The sequence below is a fragment of the Leptosomus discolor genome, chromosome 3, assembly GCF_034619465.1.
Source record: "Leptosomus discolor isolate bLepDis1 chromosome 3, bLepDis1.hap2, whole genome shotgun sequence".
NCBI classification, from domain to species: Eukaryota; Metazoa; Chordata; class Aves; order Leptosomiformes; family Leptosomidae; genus Leptosomus; species Leptosomus discolor.
Genome location: NC_141393.1, coordinates 3,638,729 through 3,657,368, shown reverse-complemented (window position 1 = coordinate 3,657,368; position 18,640 = coordinate 3,638,729). Strand labels below are relative to the sequence as shown.

The 18,640-nt window shown below is 60.6% G+C and overlaps 2 protein-coding genes across 2 annotated transcripts; both read right to left on the bottom strand.

Annotated features, from left to right (window-relative positions):
- Positions 1 to 1,287: 1,287 nt before the first annotated feature.
- PTGER2 (prostaglandin E receptor 2) lies at positions 1,288 to 4,759 on the bottom strand. Its single transcript, XM_086463178.1, has 2 exons — positions 3,908 to 4,759; positions 1,288 to 1,533 (listed from the first exon to the last, which is right to left on the bottom strand). Exons 1-2 carry the CDS (start codon positions 4,757 to 4,759, stop codon positions 1,288 to 1,290), a joined length of 1,098 nt encoding a protein of 365 aa, XP_086319304.1.
- A 6,982-nt stretch (positions 4,760 to 11,741) lies between these two features.
- PTGDR (prostaglandin D2 receptor) lies at positions 11,742 to 15,000 on the bottom strand. Its single transcript, XM_086463150.1, has 2 exons — positions 14,185 to 15,000; positions 11,742 to 12,008 (listed from the first exon to the last, which is right to left on the bottom strand). The coding sequence occupies exons 1-2, from the start codon at positions 14,998 to 15,000 to the stop codon at positions 11,742 to 11,744; spliced, it is 1,083 nt and encodes a 360-aa protein (XP_086319276.1).
- Between the last annotated feature and the right edge of the window lie 3,640 nt (positions 15,001 to 18,640).

Sequence of the window (18,640 nt, the reverse complement as noted above, 5' to 3'; positions counted from 1 at the left end):
ACGGACTACGAGACACCCCGTTTGCAACAGCACAACGACACCGTGTGTGTTGGATGCTGCACAAACCGGAGCCACGAAACCCCCAGCAACCCCTAACGGCAACGATGGCCTCGGGACAAACCCAGCTCACCCAGAGCCCCAAAGAGCAACATCACATCCCACAAAATAGCAGCACTGATGGATGCAGCCTAATGGGGTGGGATTGATGACCTGGATATTTCTCCACTCGGGTTTTTTTGGAGTGGGTTATTTTTTCAAATAACCCCCCCCCCAGGGAAATGATGCCCCTGAGCAGGTTGGTCCCAGGCTGGCAGGAGGATGAGCAAAAGTTTTTGGTCAGGCAGCCGGGGAGGACAAGCCCTCTTCCATGCCGACCCAAAACCCATCAGCAGCATCACCCTGGACATGGGTAAAGTGCACGGCTGCAACCAAAACCCCTCATTCCCTGGTCAGGTTCTTTATTCCCCTTGTCAGCTCCTGCACAAATTATGGAGCAAAGAAAATTGCAAAATGGGTGCTCAGGAGGGGCCACACAGCTCTGCTGCTACAACAGCACAAGGGAAGCGACACAATTTGGCTTTTTTTCTGCTCCAGTGACCCTCGGACATGCTGGGCTGGCACTCGCTGGAGCCTAGAATCTCCTAAAATCTCAGACAGACAGACAGACACATGCACACAAACCGACACCTAATAAAGTGCATTTCTTTAGGCAACCAGCCTACCGATTAAAGGGGAATATTTGGGGATACACCGCTCCCTTCCTCTCCTACCCGACCCCGAGGGACCCAGGGGCACAGACAGGTGAAGGCAGCAACCGTGGCCACCCAGCCCCCTCTCCAGGACCCGTAGCCCTGCCTGCATGCTGCCTTCAGCCCAAAACGACTGCGGGGACCTTGCTGGGAAGCACACCAGCAGGAAGCTTTGCTCCCTGACACGCAGTTAGTGTTATAGCAAACCCCCCTCCCCCTGCCATGCTTCACCCCCCGACCCTCCCGCAGCATGGCCGAACACAGCCTGCACCCTTCGCCGGGTGGGAGCAGCCCTGTCTAAGGGTGATGGCGATATCTAGGTACTCATCAGTCCTTTCCATCTTGTCCCAGCGTATTTTTTCCCTGGGAGAGACCACAATGGCTTTCCAGAGACTTCCCAAACACGCGGTGACACCAGGCCACCCATACCTGGCCCACTCTTCAGCAGATACATCTCCTTATGGGCCACAGAGCTTCGTTAAACATCTGTCAGGGCTGTGCTTCACCTGGCAGATGTCTCCTGGAATGGCTGAGGGACCTACTGCCCGCAGGGGTCCAGCCGTGCTGCCAGTTTTGTCTTTGCGGGGGACGGAGTCCGTCTGTCCCGGCTCGCGGGGGTCACCTGGCAGCACAGCACCGAGCGCATGAACCGCAGGACCGGCGGCCTCAGGATGGCGAAGACCCACGGGTCGACGATGGAATTAATAGAGAGAAACCTCAGGGCTAGGAGGTCCCATTCTTGGTTGTCCTCTTCCTCGCTGAACTTGTTCACGTAGGCACGGATCTGCAAAACACGACGGGGAGAAATAATGTCCGGTCTGGGCTTCCAGAAGCTGGCCCCCGGGCGGTTTCTCGGGGAGATCTGGGCTGTCACAGCACACTTGCTGCCACCACCGGTTTAAATTAACTTCTCGCTAACGAAAGCCAAGCCTGCGGTCTGCCCTCAGCACGCAGCGAGGCTTCATTTAGCCCTAACGCAATTAAGCCAGCGGCTGCTTAAGGGAGAGGTGGGTCTCGCCTTGGAAACCATATGGGACAAATAAATGTGCAAGATGGAGAGGATGAGGGGTACCGGACCGCTCCGGTCCTTCCTGCAACATGCCGACTCATAGCGGCTTACGGAGCTTCCTGGAAGCATGACTCAGCACTCCTTACTCATGCGGGTCGAATCGCCACCCCCTCGCTTCAGGGGAGAGGGGATGCTCGGACAGGGGTGGGACCTGGGGGGGATGGGAGGCATGAGCATCCCTCCTCCGGCCGGGCTCCGTCGGGTACCACCCAGGGATGCTGCGTCCCAGGGCAGGAGGTGGCCACGGTGCAGCTGGTACCCGGGGTTGCTCAGAGCGTAGCAATTCCGAGGGCTGCCCTGGGCTCAGGACTTTTTTTTTGGGGGGAAGGATTTGGTGATGCTGCGGCCTGATGCTCGCTGGGTTCATGCGCCCACACCGCTCCTCAGAGGGTGGCTGCTGCGGGCAGCCCCAGCCAAAAGTGTCACACCAAGGAGACCCCGGCAGCGTCTGGCAGCTCTGTTTGAGGCTTTGCCAAAACCCAGCCCAAACGCAACCCCGCACGGGAGCCGGGCGGTGGGAAAAGCAAATCCGGCTGTGCTTCTGGATAAGACTATATCTGCCACCGCAGGGCCTGTGGGATCCCCACCAGCGGCTCTTTCCCATCCCGTCTGCCCCCAGCAGGCTCGCAGGGCCCTGCCAAGGGGTCCCACTTCGTAACAGCCCCGGCACCCAAACCTGGGGTTTTTTCAGGACGCGGGGAGAGCCACTCATCGTGTGTGGGCCCATTGACGGGAGCTGAAGCATCCCTCAGGATGTTGAGTCTGGCTCCTGGGATACTCACGAGCATCTGGATGTAACTGCTTTGTCTTTTCTCCGTCTTAAACCCCAGGCAGCCTGGCTCGGCTGCAGCCTGTGGCTTTTTTCTTTACTCTTGGGAAAAGAAAGGGAGCACGAAGGGAAGGTAGCGTCTATTTAACTCTGTGAGCACAAAATTAGCGCTGGCTGAGCTCCCAGCCTTGGTGGGGCCGGCTTCTAATGGGAACAAAATGACCTCCCGTGGCAGCGGGCTCGCACATACGGGCAGGGCACACGAGGGGCTCGAGGTGCTCCGGAGTCCATGATGCTGCTGGTGTAAATACAGTTTGGATGGATGAAAAGCGGCTCTTTGGTGGGGAGAGCCTGGGGCAGAATCAGGGAGTCGATCTCTCCCCTTCCTCCCTTGGCTGCGGTGTTTTGATCCCGTATTCCCACTGGAACCCTCAGGCACAGACGGGCCATGGGATGGGGGCACAACCCTTGGGACGAGGTGTGCTGTGGCCCATGTGATGGATCTCCATTCCCAGCAGTCACCCATCTCTGGGCCCACACCCTGGTGCTGTTGCAGAGGAGCGGAGATCTCCGTCTAACAGTGGGGTCGGTGCTGCCTGCCCACATCTCCAGCTCCATCCTTCCCTCCTGCCACAGAAATCTGGGATAACTCTGCCCATCCAGCACTGATACGCACTGTCTCCAGTGCAGGGGCATCCCCTTCATCCCCATTTTTGGATGTCTAATTTATTGCTCTGCCACCTCCACCATGAATGCCCAGCTCCTGGGAACCGCAGAGGAACCCTACCCTGGACCCTTCCTGAGCCACACTGCCTGCCCTCAGAGCCTCTGTGGGATGGGAAGGCACCTCTGTTCCTGCCATCCCATTCTCCTGCCACCCTGTCGTCTTGCCACTCCATCCTCCTGCCACCCTCTCGTCCCATCACCCCATCCTCCTAGCACTGGGGATACGGGGAGTCATTCCCCCGGCTCCCCAAGGGATGTGCAAATTGTCTAGAGTTTGGGGCAGAGCTGAGGGGCTTCAGGAAGAGCTGAGCTTTGACCTCAGCCCTTGAGGTTTGGGGTCACCCAAGCTTCAGGAGGACCTGAGCTTTGACCTCAGCCCTTGAGGTCTGGGGTCACCCAAGCTTCAGGAGGAGCTGAGCTTTGACCTCAGCCCTTAAGTTTGGGGTCACCCAAGCTTCAGGAGGAGCTGAGTTTTGACCTCAGCCCTTGAGGTTTGGGCAGCGGAGTGGAGGGGGGGAGGCTTGTAAAGGAAGGGAGAGAAACGGGGATGCTGGGAGAGGGACCCCACCCCAGGGGAGAGGCGGTCGCACTCACCGTGAACGGCAGGGAGCAGATGACGAAGGTGATGGTCATGATGGAGAGGAGAAGGAGATGGTCGATCTCTTCGGCCATGGAGAACATGCGCCGGCTGCAGCCGCCAGCCGCCTGGGGCTGCTCGAGCACGGCCAGCCGACGGGTCTTCTGCCCGCGGCGGTGCATGCGAGCCAGGTTGGCAATGACGCTGAGGTTGCAGAGCAGCACGGAGAGGATGAGGAAGAGGAGCAGGGTAGCGTAGAGAAGCGAGAAGGTGACGTCCAAGCCGGACACGTCCCTGCTGCCGTTGTGCTGAAGGTAGTCCAGGCGCATCTGGATGAAGCACCAGGTGCCGGGGCAATACTGCACGTACCGCCCGAAGCCCACCAGCGGCAAGGAGCAGAAGGCCGCGGAGAAGGTGTAGATGGCCGGCAGGGCAACGAAACCCGTGCGGGGGCTGAGAAAACGCTCGTAGAAGTACGGCCGCCCCAGGGCCAGGCATCGCTCCAGCGCCATGGCGAAGAGGATGAGCATGGTGGCGAGGCCGAAGAAGCTCATGGCGAAGCCGAAGTAGAGGCAGATGTGTCCTCCTTGGGTCAGGGCGGTCAGCGTCCGGTTGCGGTGGTAGGAGGCCAGGACGAAAGGGCTGACGGAGCAGGTGCCCAGCAGGTCGGTGACCACCAGGGCCAGCACCAGGACGTGGAAGAGGGAAGGCGGGTGGGAGCGGGGCCAGCGGCGGCAGCGCAGCAGTAGCCCCAGGGCCAGGAGGTTGCCCAGGAGCCCGGCGGAGAACATGAGGGCGCTGACCAGCGGGCGAGCCCCGGCCGGGAGGGCTCCGCTCCGCTCGCACAGACCCCGGCCCGTCCCGTTCATCCCGCCGCCGCTTCACGACTGCGCCGCCCGCCCGCCCGCCCGCCCGCCCGCCGCCACCGAGCCCGCCCCGCCGGCACCGCCCTCCGCGCTGGGACACCCCCCACCACCATCACCGCCGCCCCGCCCGCCGCCGCCGCCACCGAGACCGCCCCGGGCCGCCCCCCCGCCCGGTGATGGGTCGGGAGTCCCGGTGCGGCTCCGGGAGCCCCGCGGTACGGCCAGTCCCGGTGCCGGTCCGGGAGAGCCTCGCACGGCCAGTCCCGGTGCCGGTCCGGGAGCCCCGGTGCTGCTCCAGGAGCCCCTCGCACGGCCAGTCCCGGTGCTGCTCCGGGAGCCCAGCGGTACGGCCAGTCCCGGTGCCGGTCCGGGAGACCCTCGCACGGCCAGTCCCGGTGCCGGTCCGGGAGACCCTCGCACGGCTAGCCCCGGTGCCGGTCCCGGAGTCCCTGCGGTACGGCCAGTCCCGGTGCCGGTCCGGGAGCCCCGGTGCTGCTCCAGGAGCCCCTCGCACGGCCAATCCCGGTGCTGCTCCGGGAGCCCAGCGGTACGGCCAGTCCCGGTGCTGGTCCGGGAGACCCTCACACAGCCAGTCCCGAGTCCTGGTGCAGCTCCAGGAGTCCCGGTGCTGCTCCGGGAGCCCTATGGTACGGCTAGCCCCGGTGCCGGTCCAGGAGTCCCAGTGCCGGTCCGGGAGCCCCTCACACGGCCAGGCCCAGTGCTGGTCCGGGGGTCCCGGTGCCGGTCCGGGAGCCCCAAGGCATGGCCAGTCCTCGTGACAGTCCAGTCAGCCCCAGTGACAGTCTGGGAGTCTCAGTGCTGGTCCAGGAGCCCCTCGCACGGCCAGTCCCAGTGCGGCTCTGGGAGCCCTGCGGTACGGCCAGCCCCGATGATGGTCCAGCCAGCCCCAGTGCCGGTTTGAGAGTCTCGGTGCTGGTCCAGGAGCCCCTTTGCACGTCCAGCCCTGGTGCTGGTCTGGGAAACCCAGTGCTGCTCCAGGAGCCGCGAGGCACAGTCAGCCCCAGTGCCGGTACAGCCAGCCCCGATGCTGGTCCGGGAGTCCCGGTGCTGCTCCAGGAGCCCTGAGGTATGGCTAGTCCCAGTGCTGACCCGAAACCCCTCACACAGCCAGGCCCAGTACTGGTCCGAACCCCCTTGCACAGCCAGCCCCAGTGGTGGCCCAGGAGCCCCAGTGCTGGTCCAGGAGCCCCGAGGTATGGCCAGCCCCGGTGCGGGTCCAGGACTCCTAGTGCAGCTCCAGGAGCCCCTGGCACAGCCAGCCCCAGTGCTGGTCCAGGAGCCCCTCGCACGGCCAGCCCCAGTGCCAGTCCAGGAACCTCAAGGCGCAGCCAGCCCCAGTGCCGGTCTGGGAGTCCCAGTGCCAAGCCAGGAACCCTTCGCATGGCCAGCCCCCGTGGTGGTTCAGGAGTCCTGCTGCTCCTTTGGGAACGCTGGGCTAGCCCTGGTGCCAGTCCAGAAGCCCCACTACTGCTGCAGGAGCCCCAACGCTGAGCTAGTCCCAACGCTGAGCTAGTCCCAACGCTGATCTGGGAGCCCAGCGGTGTGTCCAGCCCCGGTGCCGATCTGGGGCCACAAGGAGCTGTGGTGCCGGTGATGCTCTGGGAGTCCTGTGCAGGCAGCAAGCCCTGGTGCTGGTCTGAGGACCCCAAGGCATGATGACCCCCAATGCCATCTCCACCAGCCTGATGTGGGGTGGGCTACTGGGGACACACAGCCAAGCCCAGGCTGTGCGGGTGGGTTCTCCACGGCCCCAGAGGCACCCGGAGCCCATGGAGAACACCCTGCCCCATGGCCAACCCCGCACCGTGTCCCCATTGCCCCCCTGTCCCATAGGCCATCTGAGGTCCCTCTGGGGGTGCAGCCTGCAGCCGGTGTCTGGTCATGAGTGGGCTAGGGGTGGACATCAGAGGGAACCCCTCTTCCCGCTGCAAGCCTGGCTGAGAGCGGCTCATCTGCCCAAATACCAGCTCCAAGAAAGCTCTTTCTGCTGAGGCTTAGGGCTCGGCAGATGGCACAGGAACCTCTTGCTGTTGTGTAGTATTTCCCCAGTCATGACCCAGATCTTCTCCCCACCTTGGCCTCCGAGCGGGGATCCGGCTCAGCCGGTGGCCAGGCAGGGCTCAGGCACATGACCTAACGGGAAACTGTCCTCACAAAGGGCTCTGGTCCCCCCGAACCCTGGTGAAATGAGGCAGCTCCAGCACAGACACGGCAGTTTGCTACCAGAAGAATGTTTTGGCTGTTATTTTTAAAGCCTTGCTTCTGTAACAGGAACTTCGTAAAGGAAATACGGTATATGGCAAAGTCCAGGGCCGGTTGAGCTGTGGTTTGTGACAGCACCTCCATTTCCGACACGCTGCTCCTACTCCTCGCTTTGGTTTCTTCTATCACATAACTTGAAGGCTTCTTCAGCGCTCTGGGGAGGATGTACAGCCCCAGCCCTCCCCGCTCTCATGGCCAAAAGAATCACCGAATCACGAAGGTTGGAAAAGACCTCTAAGATCTTCAAGTCCAACCGTCAACCCAACGCCACCATGCCCACTAAACCATGCCCCAAAGTGCCACATCTACATGTTTTTTGAACACCTCCAGGGATGGTGTGTGACAGAGGGGAAGGTATTTTAGCCGACTCCCAGACTAACCCTCCATGCACACCCCAGGACCTCTTTTAACCCCCCTCCCAGCCCTGCAGACCTGATCCAGCAGAGCACCAAAGCATCCACATCCAATTGTGTGAGCAATGCTGTTGGCTTCCCGAGGGCTGGACGGGACCCTGGTACATTCAGCCCTCTGTGATATCCCCAAAAAACAGGTTAAAAAATGGAGCTGAGCCCAAATCCCAGCCTGGTCCATCTGAACTTCTTACGGAGGCTGCAGTCTGCTCGTCTGGAGACCTCTTCCGAGCAGAAGGCACCCCGTAGGGTGGTTGCTCCGAGGCTTTTCCCAGCCTCCCCCTCACTTCTGGTGTTTCGTGTCACAGCTCAGGAAAGGGTTTTGGCATCTTCTGGAGCTCATTTTTCTCGCAGCTAATGGAGCCTTAAATACCCATTTGGGGCTTCAGGCTTCTCAGCCGACAGTCGCCTCTGATGGGATATTTTTGCAATAATGGGAAAATTGCTGGGCTTTGTTGTGTTGTTCCCCCCCCCCCCCCCCCCCCTTTCTGAGCTCAAAACCAGGAACATGCCACTTGGTACAATCTGTCCATTTCTTGGCAAGTGTTTGTTTTCTTCCTTTTGCTTCCATGTTTATCACGGGTGTTTTGCCTCTAACAAGGATCATATGTCCTCCCAATGAGCGTTGGCATTGTTTTCCCTAAGGGAAGATTTCCAGGGTTGGCCCACTGGGAGAAAAAAAAAACCTCCGGGCTTGTAGGAAAGCTGCACGAATTTCACACAAACGCTGCAGCCAAGAGGACTCAACCTCTAGAGTTTGCTGCCTATGGTTGGGGAGGGTGCCAGGATCCTGCTCCATCCCTGGTGGGTTTTCAAGGACAGCTTCGGCACCGTGGGCCGAGAGGAGACCAGCCCTCCTGTGCGTGGAGGGATGGACCACATGGGTGGTTTTCAACCCTTTTAAACCCCAAAACCCCATTTGACTTGTGTTCAGCGAAGCCAGACGTTGATTTTCTTCCAAAGCCTACCCAGCCCCGTCCCTTACCTCGTGCTCCAGTGCTTCCCCACCCTGGAAAAGCTGGGCTGAGCACCGGCGTGGCAGGTCCAGGTTTTGGTGCCTCGGCTTGCTGTCCTGTGCAAGCACCTGGGTGTATGGGTTCAAAAAAATCAAACCTCTCACCGGTTTTGGTTTACAGCCCCGAAGGCCGAGCAGCCTGGCTCGGGTGCCTGTCAGACCCGCTGCTGCTGCCTGCCCAGGCACGCGCCTTCCTGCTTCCAGAACGGCTGAAAAATGCAGGCAGACAATAAAAAAAAAAATTTAAAAAGGGGTTTTTGCAAGAACTAAACAATTTGCTGGGAAATGAGCTTGTGCAAAGTTGTGCCTGGATTTCATGAGGTGAAAAAAAAAACACCCAAACCAAAAATAGCCCCAAACCCGACCATGCTCAATTTATGTCCAGGAAAGAAGTGGGATGCAGGGTTAGGTGGTGCTGGTGACACTGGTGGCACAGTGAGTGTGGAACAGGGCACCTGGCGGTGCCGGGGGGCAGCGGGCATGGCGCACCAGCTCCAAAAAAGAGCATCGTTGGTGTGAGGCACAGCCTGGAGCCGAGCAGCGTCTCTTTATTGCCTCCATTAAGCATCAGGTCCATCCCTTGGAGGATCGCTGGCACCAGGAGAAATCTGGCACCGAGGGGGCCCGCGGGGAATGACTGAGCAGCGCGAGGAGGATGCGATCCAGGAGGGCTCGCCCAGCAGCTCTCAGCTCTTCAGCGTTTGGCCGGAGAGCCCCGAGCCTCAGGGCTTTTTCAGTTCCTGTTCAGCAACATTTACAACCCAACCGCGTGCTGCAGGGATTTTTTGATTTTGGTTTTAATTTCATTTTTCTTTTCTTTTCTTTTCTTTTCTTTTCTTTTCTTTTCTTTTCTTTTCTTTTTTTTTTTTTTTTTTTCCCAAGCTCAGTAATAGGAAGGGACGCTGAGCTTTGGTGTAACTCCTGAAGCCCCAAAGCGTATGTGTTCGGGCATTCAAAAGGGAATTACCCAAGGGAGCAAGTTGGGGTGGAGAGTGGCAGCCCCCTCCTTGCAGCAGCCATGCCCAGCGCGCTCATGCCGGCTCAGAGCCCAGCCCTGGCTGGGAACGTGCTGCCATCTCTGGAGAGGACCACGATATGGCAGTCCCAAGCCCCAAGAAACATGTCGAGGAGTGATTTATCTGCTCGGAGGGCGGCCTGGCATTCGGCCACCAACGCAAACCTTGTTGGCTGCAGCAGGAGCTTGGCTCGCCCGGAGGCAGCCGTGACCAGTTGGAGACTCCAAGTCTGCTCCCAGAGCAGGTAAGACACCAGTAAGGGCAGAACACTGGTTAAAAGCGCTACTGAAACCAGATGAGCGTGTCAAGGTCACCAGGACATGCACAAGCCCAGCCAGGGAGCGGGGGACAGTGCGGGGACAGGGGTGTCACCCCAGCAGCCTGCAAGCCCCTGCCGTGCCTGGTGGCTCCGTGATTTTTTTTCCTCTGATGATAAACTCCTGGATGGGTCAGACACTGAGGTGTGTGCATCACCTCAGGGCTCAGAGGGACTCTGGATTTGTGCACCTAAATAGAGAATCTGTTTGGTTGGTTGGTTTATTTAATTGAATTGCAGCTTTCCACCGAGCATGGTTGCCCTGGGCTCTAAATACACATCTCCTGGGGCAGGGACCTCTCCTGGGAGTGAATCCTCCTTGGGGTCATGGGCAGATGATGGTCTGTCCCAGCCTGGGCACACAGCGAGGACGCACAGCTCACGTTCCTAGCCTGGCCATGCCTGGTCCATCTGACCTGTGCGTGGATCCATACAGCGGAGGAGATCCCAGCCCGGGGCGGGGAGGACAACAGGAAGATTTTGCAGAGCCGGTATCTCCCCTGGCCTTCATCCTGCTGCGGTGGAACAGGTCCGGCGAAAGCCAGAGCGCAGGCTCGGTGCTGTTGACTCTGCGGTCCCACGTAAGCCATTGCCAAGCCAGTAACGCACCAGTAACATGAAACCAACACACGGACCAACCCTCATTTGATTTTTTTTCTCCTTAGAAAACCCCAGGGAGAGGCTCTGAGCAGGGAGCTTGCAGGTCCCCCCACGTACACCCCCAAACAGAGGTTTGCCTTTTTCTCCAGCCAGGAGAGCCTGGGCGCACAAACAGCCGGAGCCAACCCAACCAGGTCACCTCCAAAAAGCCCCAGGATAGATTTTCATGAGTTTCTTCCTTCAAAAGCAGAATCCATTTGACACAGAGAGTAAATATCGCATGAGAACTAGCAGGAACACGACTACACCTTGCAAAGCTTCTCTAAATAGAGGGAGAGAAGTATTTGCCCTGTCTCCTCCAAGGACACTAAGCAGACAGGGACTTTGGCTATCATAATTTTTTTGGCCTAAATGGTCACTTGAGGCAGATATTAAATCCAGTTAATAGGTGTGGTTGAGAGGAAATGGACCTTTCATTAAAATCATCGTTTACTTGCATGTTTGTGCCATGAAGTTATACATCCCAGGCTCTGCTTTCTCTCAATTACTGCTCTTATTAGGGCTTGGAATCATCATAAATACCGAATTAAAATAATTAACAGCAGGACAGGTAGCCATCTGAGTAGCACAAATGCAGCATCAGCGCCTGGAGGAATCAATTTTCGAGAGAAGAATAAGCCACAGAGGAGAAACCACAGCCCCGCTCAGGGGATGCTGGGTTAGGGAATGGATGATGGGCGTCCTGAAGAGGGATGATGGGCATCCCAGAGAGGGACCCTGCCTGCCCTCCGTCTCCTCGGCGAGGCCATGAGCTGCTGCTCAAGTTTCTGAGTCTCCACCCCCCCAAAGGCTCCTTTGCACCCCCCTCAGCCAGGCCGGGGACACCCCAAACCATCCCTGGATAACACCTCTTGGCGTGGCGGATGGCTGACGCAGAGGACAAGGCGCTGGAGCAGGGCTTCGAACCACTTTTATTTGATGGGAACACACACCCCCCCCCCCCCTCCCTCTCCTCCCTGGGTGTCCCCGCTGTCCTGAAGCCACACACCAAAACCTTCCTGCTTTCCTGGAGCCGGGCGCTCCCCAAACCCTCCACAAAACGCTGCTGCTCGGAAATATTCACAGGTACCCGGGAACCCCCCGCTCGGTTCCTCTCGAGGGTGAAACGCGGCCCAGGGAGGGGTGTAGAAACACTTCACGCCTACCCCTCACTGCGAGCTGGATGCCGTCCCCCGCCTGCGACAGCCCCGTGCTGCCCCGGGATGCTCCAGGGTGGGGGGCTCGGGGTCGAAGGCTCGCTCCTCATCCTCACCAGCAGCCACCAGCTTCTGCAAAACCCAGGCGCTCAGGGGAAGCCGAGCTGTGGGGTGTCTGTCCTGCGCCAGTCCAGGGGACAGAACTGGCCGTCCCCGCCTGGGCTGGACCCTTTCAGGCTGGCTTTTCGGGAATTGAGCCTCCGGCAAACCCTGCGGACGAACATGCGGAAGACGGAGGTGCGGAAGATGATGAAGACCCAGGGGTCCACGATGGAGTTCACGGAGAGAAAGCGCAGGGCGCTGAGGTCAGCGTTCTCGTTGAAATCGGCCGCAAAGGCCCCCATGTACACTCGGATCTGTTGAAAACCCAAAGAAATAGGGAAACATGAAGGAAGATCTCGCTACAGGGGTAAAGCTGAGAGCAAAAACATTCCCGTGGGGGCAGCAAAAGAAGTTTTAACCCCTCAATAACCTTGTCGATGGGGTCAGGGCGTGTTGTGGGTTGCAGGCCCTCAAACTGGGACTTGGGGCTGGGTCACGGACGGTCGCGGCACGGAAGCACCGTGTCCCCATCGGGACCTGGAGGTTAGAGCTGAAGATTTGGTTCCCAAGGGCTGGAGTAAAGGGAGCATCTGACCTCCGCAGGTTGCAGCAGTGGGTGCTGCTCTGCCCCCGAGGCTGGGGCACCCCACTCGCGTTGCTCCCCTCCCTGCGGTGGGTATCGGACCAGGCATCCTTTGGATAACTCGGTAGGACCACAGCCGGATGGTGACCCTTGCTGGGTCAAGGTCCTTCCTCCACCTCCAGGTCCTGCAGGATCCAGCCCCGGGAGATGAGGCGCTGTAGAGGTTGGGGCTGGGGGGGGGCTGGGCAAGGAAGTGGACTCTGTCATTCTGGGGGTCTCCCCCACACCCCCCCCTCCCCACCAGCAGGGGGAAGAAGGGGGAGGATTGCAGGGAGGATTTCCCCCAGGTCAGGAAATCCAATGCGGTTCAAAGGGATCTGGATAGACTCAGCACCTCCGGGATGGGGTGGTGGTGGGAATGGAGGGGGGGTGTGTTATTGGAGGGTCTAACACAATGAACCAGCCTCCCTAGGAATAGGTGCGGGGGGGGGAGGGGGTTATTTCAAGGGGCTAAAGCAACAAACCAACACTCCCCCCCCCCAACACCTCCAACACTTCTGGAGCAACCCTAGAGGAGCTGGGGGGTGGTGATGGGGCAGGGGCAGGTATTCCAAAGGGATTAAAGCAACAACCAGACCCATGGGATGGGGCATATTCAGAGGGTGGGCAAAATAATTACCTGACCCCCCAGCCTGACACCTCTGGGACAGAGTGGTGGTGATGGGGGGGGGATGGGGGGGGTTTTCCTTGGGGGTTAAAGCAATGAACTAACCCCTGGGGACGTGGTGCTGGTGGTGGGTATTCCAGGGGGGACAAGACAACGGGATGACCCAACCCTTCCTGGGACAGGGTGGTGGTGATGGGGAGGGGGGCGGGGGGGGGGCGGGGGGCAGGTATTCCAAGGAACTTTAAGCAGCGAACCAACCCCTGGGACAGGGTGGTGGTGGTGTGGTTATTCCAGCAAGATTAAAGCAATTAATTAAACCCCCCTCCCCATTCTGGGACGGGGTGGTGGTGCTGGGGGTTATTCCATGGCAGTGAAAGCAACAGTCAGACCCCTGGGACAGGGTGGGGGACACTCAGAGAGGGTCCTGACAGCCCTGGCACAGACTGGGGGGTGTGTGTGTTTATTCCGTGGGAGTTCAAGCAATAAATCAATAAATTAACTGCCGGGATGTGGTGCTGTTGGGGGGGATTCAGAGGGGGGCAACCCCCCCAGGACGGGATGGTGTTGCTGGGGGGGGGGGGGCTGGGTGTGTGTGCTTATTCCAAGGGGGTTAAAACAATAACCTGACCCTTGGGGACGGGGTGGTAGTGGTGGGTTATTCAGAGGGAGCTAAAGCAATGTGTCACCCTCCCTGTCCCCCAGCACCTCTGAGAGTGGGTGGTGGTGCCAGAGTTTATTCCAAGGGGCCAAAGTAATGACCTGACAGCCCCCCCCCCCCCCCCGGGTACTGAGTGGTGGTGACAGGGGGGGTTATGCCAAGGACCTGAGCGCTGCGGACAGGCTGGGGGAGCATTCAGAGGGGGGCAAAGCATTGCTCTGAGCCCCCAGGAGCAGGTGGTGGTGCCAGGGCTTATTCCAAAGGGCAAAAACAACAACCTGACCTCCCTCCCTGGGACACAGTGGTGCTGGGGGGGGGGGAGGTATTCCAAGGGGCTTTAGCCATGGACAGGGTGAGGGACTGTTCTAAGAGAGCCAAAGCAACAATCCAGCCTCCTTGGGAGGAGGTGGCAGGGAGGGTGGACTATTTTCCAGGGGGGTTAATGCAATGACCGACCCTCTGGGATGGGGTGTTGGGTATTAAGGGGGGGGGGGGCAAAGCAACCACCTGAGCCCCCCAGGGACGCAGTGGGTGGTGCAGGGGGGGGCTGTTCCGGGGGGGGTGTGGGGGGGAGTTACTCACGATGAGCGGCAGGGAGCAGATGGTGAAGAGGACGGTCATGAGCCCCAGTAGGATGAGGTGGTCGAGCTCCTCCATGCGCGGGGCGGTAGCGGCGGGGGTCCCTCGGCGGGGCTGCCGCCGGGCCATGCCGTAGAGGTGCCGCATGCTGCTCACGTTGCAGGCGCCGATGGCCAACACCAACAGGCCCATCAGGCTGGCGTAGAGGACGGGGAAGCCGAGCTGGCGGGGCCCGCCACCAGCCATACGGATGAAGCACCACGTCCCCGGGCAGTACTGCATGGGCACCCCGAAACCCAGCAGCGGCAGGGCGCAGAAAAGGGCGCAGAGCCCCGCCGCCGCCGGCCCTAACGTCGCACCCAGCCGTCGGGTGAGATGCCGCCGGTAGAAATAAGGATGCCCAAGGGAGAGCCAACACTCCAGCGCCATGGCTAGCAGCAGCAAGGTGGGGGCTAGCCCGAAGAAGGCCATGAGGAAGGCGAAGAGCTGGCAGAGGACACCCGGCTCGTCCTCGGTGCGTCCTCCCGGTCCCAGCTCGCTGAGGCTGCGGTTGTAGGCGTAGGCGGCCAACACGATGGGGCTGAGCAGGCACTTGCCCAGCAGATCGGTGATCGCCAGCCCGCTCACCAGCACGTAGAAAGCGGAGACCCTCGGTGGGCGGCCACCGGGGGACCGGGAACGCCGCCGGTGCTGCCCCAGCAGCAGTAACGCCAACACGTTGCCCAACAGCCCGGCGGCGAACAACACCGAGCCGGGCACCGCCGACTGCCCGCTTTCGATGTACCGGCTGTTACGGCACCGGTAACCCTCCGTCTCCATCGGGATACACCGTACCGGGATGGGCTGTCCCGGGATGGACCGCACCGGGATGGGATGTCCCGCATCGGGCTGCGCCGCGGCTGCCGGCGGCGACTGGCCCGGTGGAGCGGGTGGCCCCCGCCGGCGGAGGGAGGGAGGGGAGGGGAGAGGAGGTGCGGCACGGCCGGGCACGGCCCCCGGGGGCGGCTCCTTCCCACCGCCCGGCCCTCCCGGGGCCGTCGGAGGGCGGGGAGGGGACGGGGACGGGGACGGGGACGCGCCGGTCCCCGGGGAGACCCGCTGGGTGCGGGCGGGGGGTGAGCCCCGGGAGGAGGGATGGGGAGCGGGGAGAGGGGCTGAATCCCCGGGGGGGGGGAGGGGGGGGGGGGGTTGGGGTGGCATTTGGGCCCCTGGGTAGGGGGTAGAGGACAGGGGCAGAGTCCCTGGGGGGTGTGGGTAGGGGGCGAGTCCTTGGGGTGGGGAGGGGGGGGGGTACAGGGAGCTGGAGTTGAGCCCCTTGATGGGGGGGGCTGAGCTCGCCAGGGCTGAGCGTTTTGGAGGAGGGGGGGGGGGCAGGGGAGAGGATGGGGGCTGAGCCCCTGGGGGGCTTATAGGTGAGGGGGGGCACGGTTGAGTCCCTGGAGGGGGGTGTTGCAGGGTAGGGAGCTGGAGCCAAGCCCCTTTGGGGGGTAAGGGGCCAGGGCTGAGCGTCTTGGAGGAGGGGTGGGACAGGGGAGAGGATGGGGGCTGAGCCCCTGGGGGGCTTACAGGTGAGGGGGGGCATGGTTGAGTCCCTGGAGGGGGTGTTGCAGGGTAGGGAGCTGGAGCTGAGCCCCTTGTGGGGGTTGAAGATAAGGGGTCAGGGCTGAGCCCGCGGATGGTTACAGGTAAGGGAGTGGGGGACAAGCCCCTGGGGGGGTTACAGGTAAGGGGGTCCAGGCTGAGCCCATAGCAGGGTTACAGGGGCTGGGGCTGCGCCCCTGGGGGGGGTTACGGGGTAGAAGGCTGGGGTGAAGCCCAGCTGCTGCACTGGGGTAGGTAAGGCAGGGAACACACCGAATTACCCCAGGGGCATTTCGCTGCTGGGCCCTACCCGCTGCCCAGCACCCCGTGCTCCTTTGGGGAGCAGTGTGTGACGTGCCCTCGCTCCTCGGGGTGCCCGTGCCTCTGTACATCTTGCAGCACTTGAGCCTTCAACCCAGCCAGGTACCGCTTTGACCCGCACCCCATCCCACACGCCTGCCGTGCGGTGGTACCACTGCTGAGCCCCCCATTGCGGGGTTCCCTGTGCCCCCCCACGCCCACGTCAGCACTCCACTATCCCAGAAGCAAACTCCGGGAGAAGCCCCCGAAGCTTCTTCCAGGAAAAGAAGTGGCCTTGCTAGCCACAGAAAAGCCACTGCACAATGCACACAGCAGCTTGCAGGATACATGTGATGATGAATAAGCACGAAACCGCGGTTGTCTGCTTTCAGGCCCCTTTTTGCTACTCTGGATGAGTCTACACGAAGCACAGGAAAGTATCAAGATGACAGGAGCGGTGAGAAAGGAGGTCTAAGGGGCCAGACATCAGGCCTGGCATGTTTTAATGATGGGCTGTGTTTCTCACGCTGCGGGAAGGGAGCTGGTGGCTTCTCCGGCAGAGAGAGAGCGGGGACCGTTTGTGGCTGATGCTCTGTACCAGCGAGAGCCCCAGTTCAGGAAGAAACGGAGATAAAACTCGTTGCAGCTCGGCGCTTGCACACGTGTGGCGTTGAAGTGCTGCCCTCGCTAGGGCTGAACACGAACCCAGTGGCTGCTTGCTGCCTGGGGCCCAGGGGGAGGAGAAATTCAGTCTGCGTGGGGAAGCAATCTGAAGATCATCTGAGCGATAGCGTCCCAGCTACCACCCCGAAAACCCCCACGCTGCCTTCTTCAGCAAGCCCCCTGCGGATGATGAGCCGGGGAGGGCACGCAAGCAGCAGAGCATCTCCATTGCTTCTTCTTCTTCTTGCTCAGAGTGGCAACCTGCCGTCTTGAATGAAAAAGCCATGCCAGGCAAGCTGTTTCCATCCACAGGAGCCACCTCTCCAAGAGAAACGCCTGGGCTTTGCTCTCCTTCCTGCACCGAGGGTGTCAGGGGATGCTACTGTCCGTCACCCGGGACGTGCCATCGGCCGAGCGATGACACCGCACGCTCCCGCGAAGGGCATGTTGCCACCGGTCGGCTCTGATGGTGGAGGGACCAAAGTGCTGGACCTCCCCACCCCCTTGACAGCCACCAGCGGGACCAAGCCAGAAGGTCAACTTCAACAAAAACAGGTTGCGTGGGGAGAGGAGGAGGAACCGTGACAAAATCCAGCCCTTTTTGGAGGCGGGTGCAGCCCCTGGATGCACCAGCTGGCTGGAAACCAGGGGATGCTGCTGTTCCTGTCCTCCTGCTGCTTGGTACCAGGGTGATGGGGAAAGCCTGGGATGGAGAAGGCTTTTCAGGACTATCTCCTGCTCCAGCCATGCCTCCGAGGTGCCGGGTGCAGGTGCGGGAGGCAGCAGCCGTGGCTGGGGGCGGCAGAGCAGCCGGGCAAGGGGACGCTTTCCACCCTGTCCCAGCTCCTTCCCCCACTGCTGGAAGGTCTGACGCTGAGCACGGCCAGCCCTGGTGACCGTCCCTTGCGGAGGGGGGGGTCCAGCCCCCAGCGCCATCGAGCCAGGCTCGGGGCCGGGGTAGGTGTGCCGCTGGGAGCGTAACCGCAGACTCATCTCCCTCCTTCATCTCCCTTGGGAGAGAAACCAGCGTGGGCAGCCAGATGCGCTAAGTCCCTGTTTAGCTCTCCTTTCGGGTCATTTGCATAAATTGGGGGGACGACACACGAAGATTTTGAGAAAGTCTCGTCACCGCATATGACGAATCTCTCCTGTTCGTCACGCTTCCGATGTGACCCTCTTCACGCCGGTCACATTCCTGGCGGAGAAGGAGGGGGGGAGTAAAAAAAAAGAAGAAACCCAAACCCAGCATAAAAACAACCCGAAGCGGAAGAAAAAGCAGCATGCCGCAAAACCCCAGAAGACAAATGAGGAGCTGGAAAAACTTGAAGCATCTGCAAGGAATTTCAGGGGGATTTTTTTCCAAAACTTTTGCTGACCCCATACAGCTTCTCCTTGGCAGCCGGGTGGCGGCAAGGGGCGGTGAGCCGGTGCCTGCTCCACCGCTCTGCCGTGTTGTTGCCAAGCCCGGCTTTCCCCAAAGCTGTGTCCTTCTGCTCTTTGTCAGCGGTACGGCTCGGGGCGGCCGGACTGTGATTTTTCTCGCCTTCCTCCAGCTCAGTGCCCGCTTTGGAAGTGTTTGTAGCCGTATCTAAATAACCTAATTTAGAGCCCGTTAGACAGGGAGGGTTTTGGCAGGCAGCGCCGTGCCGGGGAGCTGGATGGAGGGATGCGGCTGGCCGGGAAGGGAGGCTTTGGCAGCTCTTGCTGGATATTCACATGTCGAGCAAACAAGGCTGGGAGGGTCCTGCCCAGGAGCTCTCGATCGCTGCTGGCTGGTACTTCCTCACCCATCCCATCCTCGCTCCCCTTCCCGAGGACCCCGGTCCCCCGGGAGCAGAGCATCACCTTCCCCTTCCCGGTGTCCTTTCCTGACTATTCCCACGTCTTCCCCAGCTCTGGTTTCCCCAGACTAAAC

What these genes read in the sequence shown, in the direction of transcription:
- PTGER2 (XM_086463178.1), bottom strand. Translation starts at nt 4,759, where the DNA reads ATGAACGGGACGGGCCGGGGTCTGTGCGAGCGGAGCGGAGCCCTCCCG. An exon ending in TCTGCTCCCTGCCGTTCACG is followed by an intron (nt 1,534 to 3,907) that starts GTGAGTGCGACC and finishes CGTGTTTTGCAG; the next exon opens with ATCCGTGCCTACGTGAACAA.
- PTGDR (XM_086463150.1), bottom strand. Translation starts at nt 15,000, where the DNA reads ATGGAGACGGAGGGTTACCGGTGCCGTAACAGCCGGTACATCGAAAGC. An exon ending in TCTGCTCCCTGCCGCTCATC is followed by an intron (nt 12,009 to 14,184) that starts GTGAGTAACTCC and finishes GGTTTTCAACAG; the next exon opens with ATCCGAGTGTACATGGGGGC.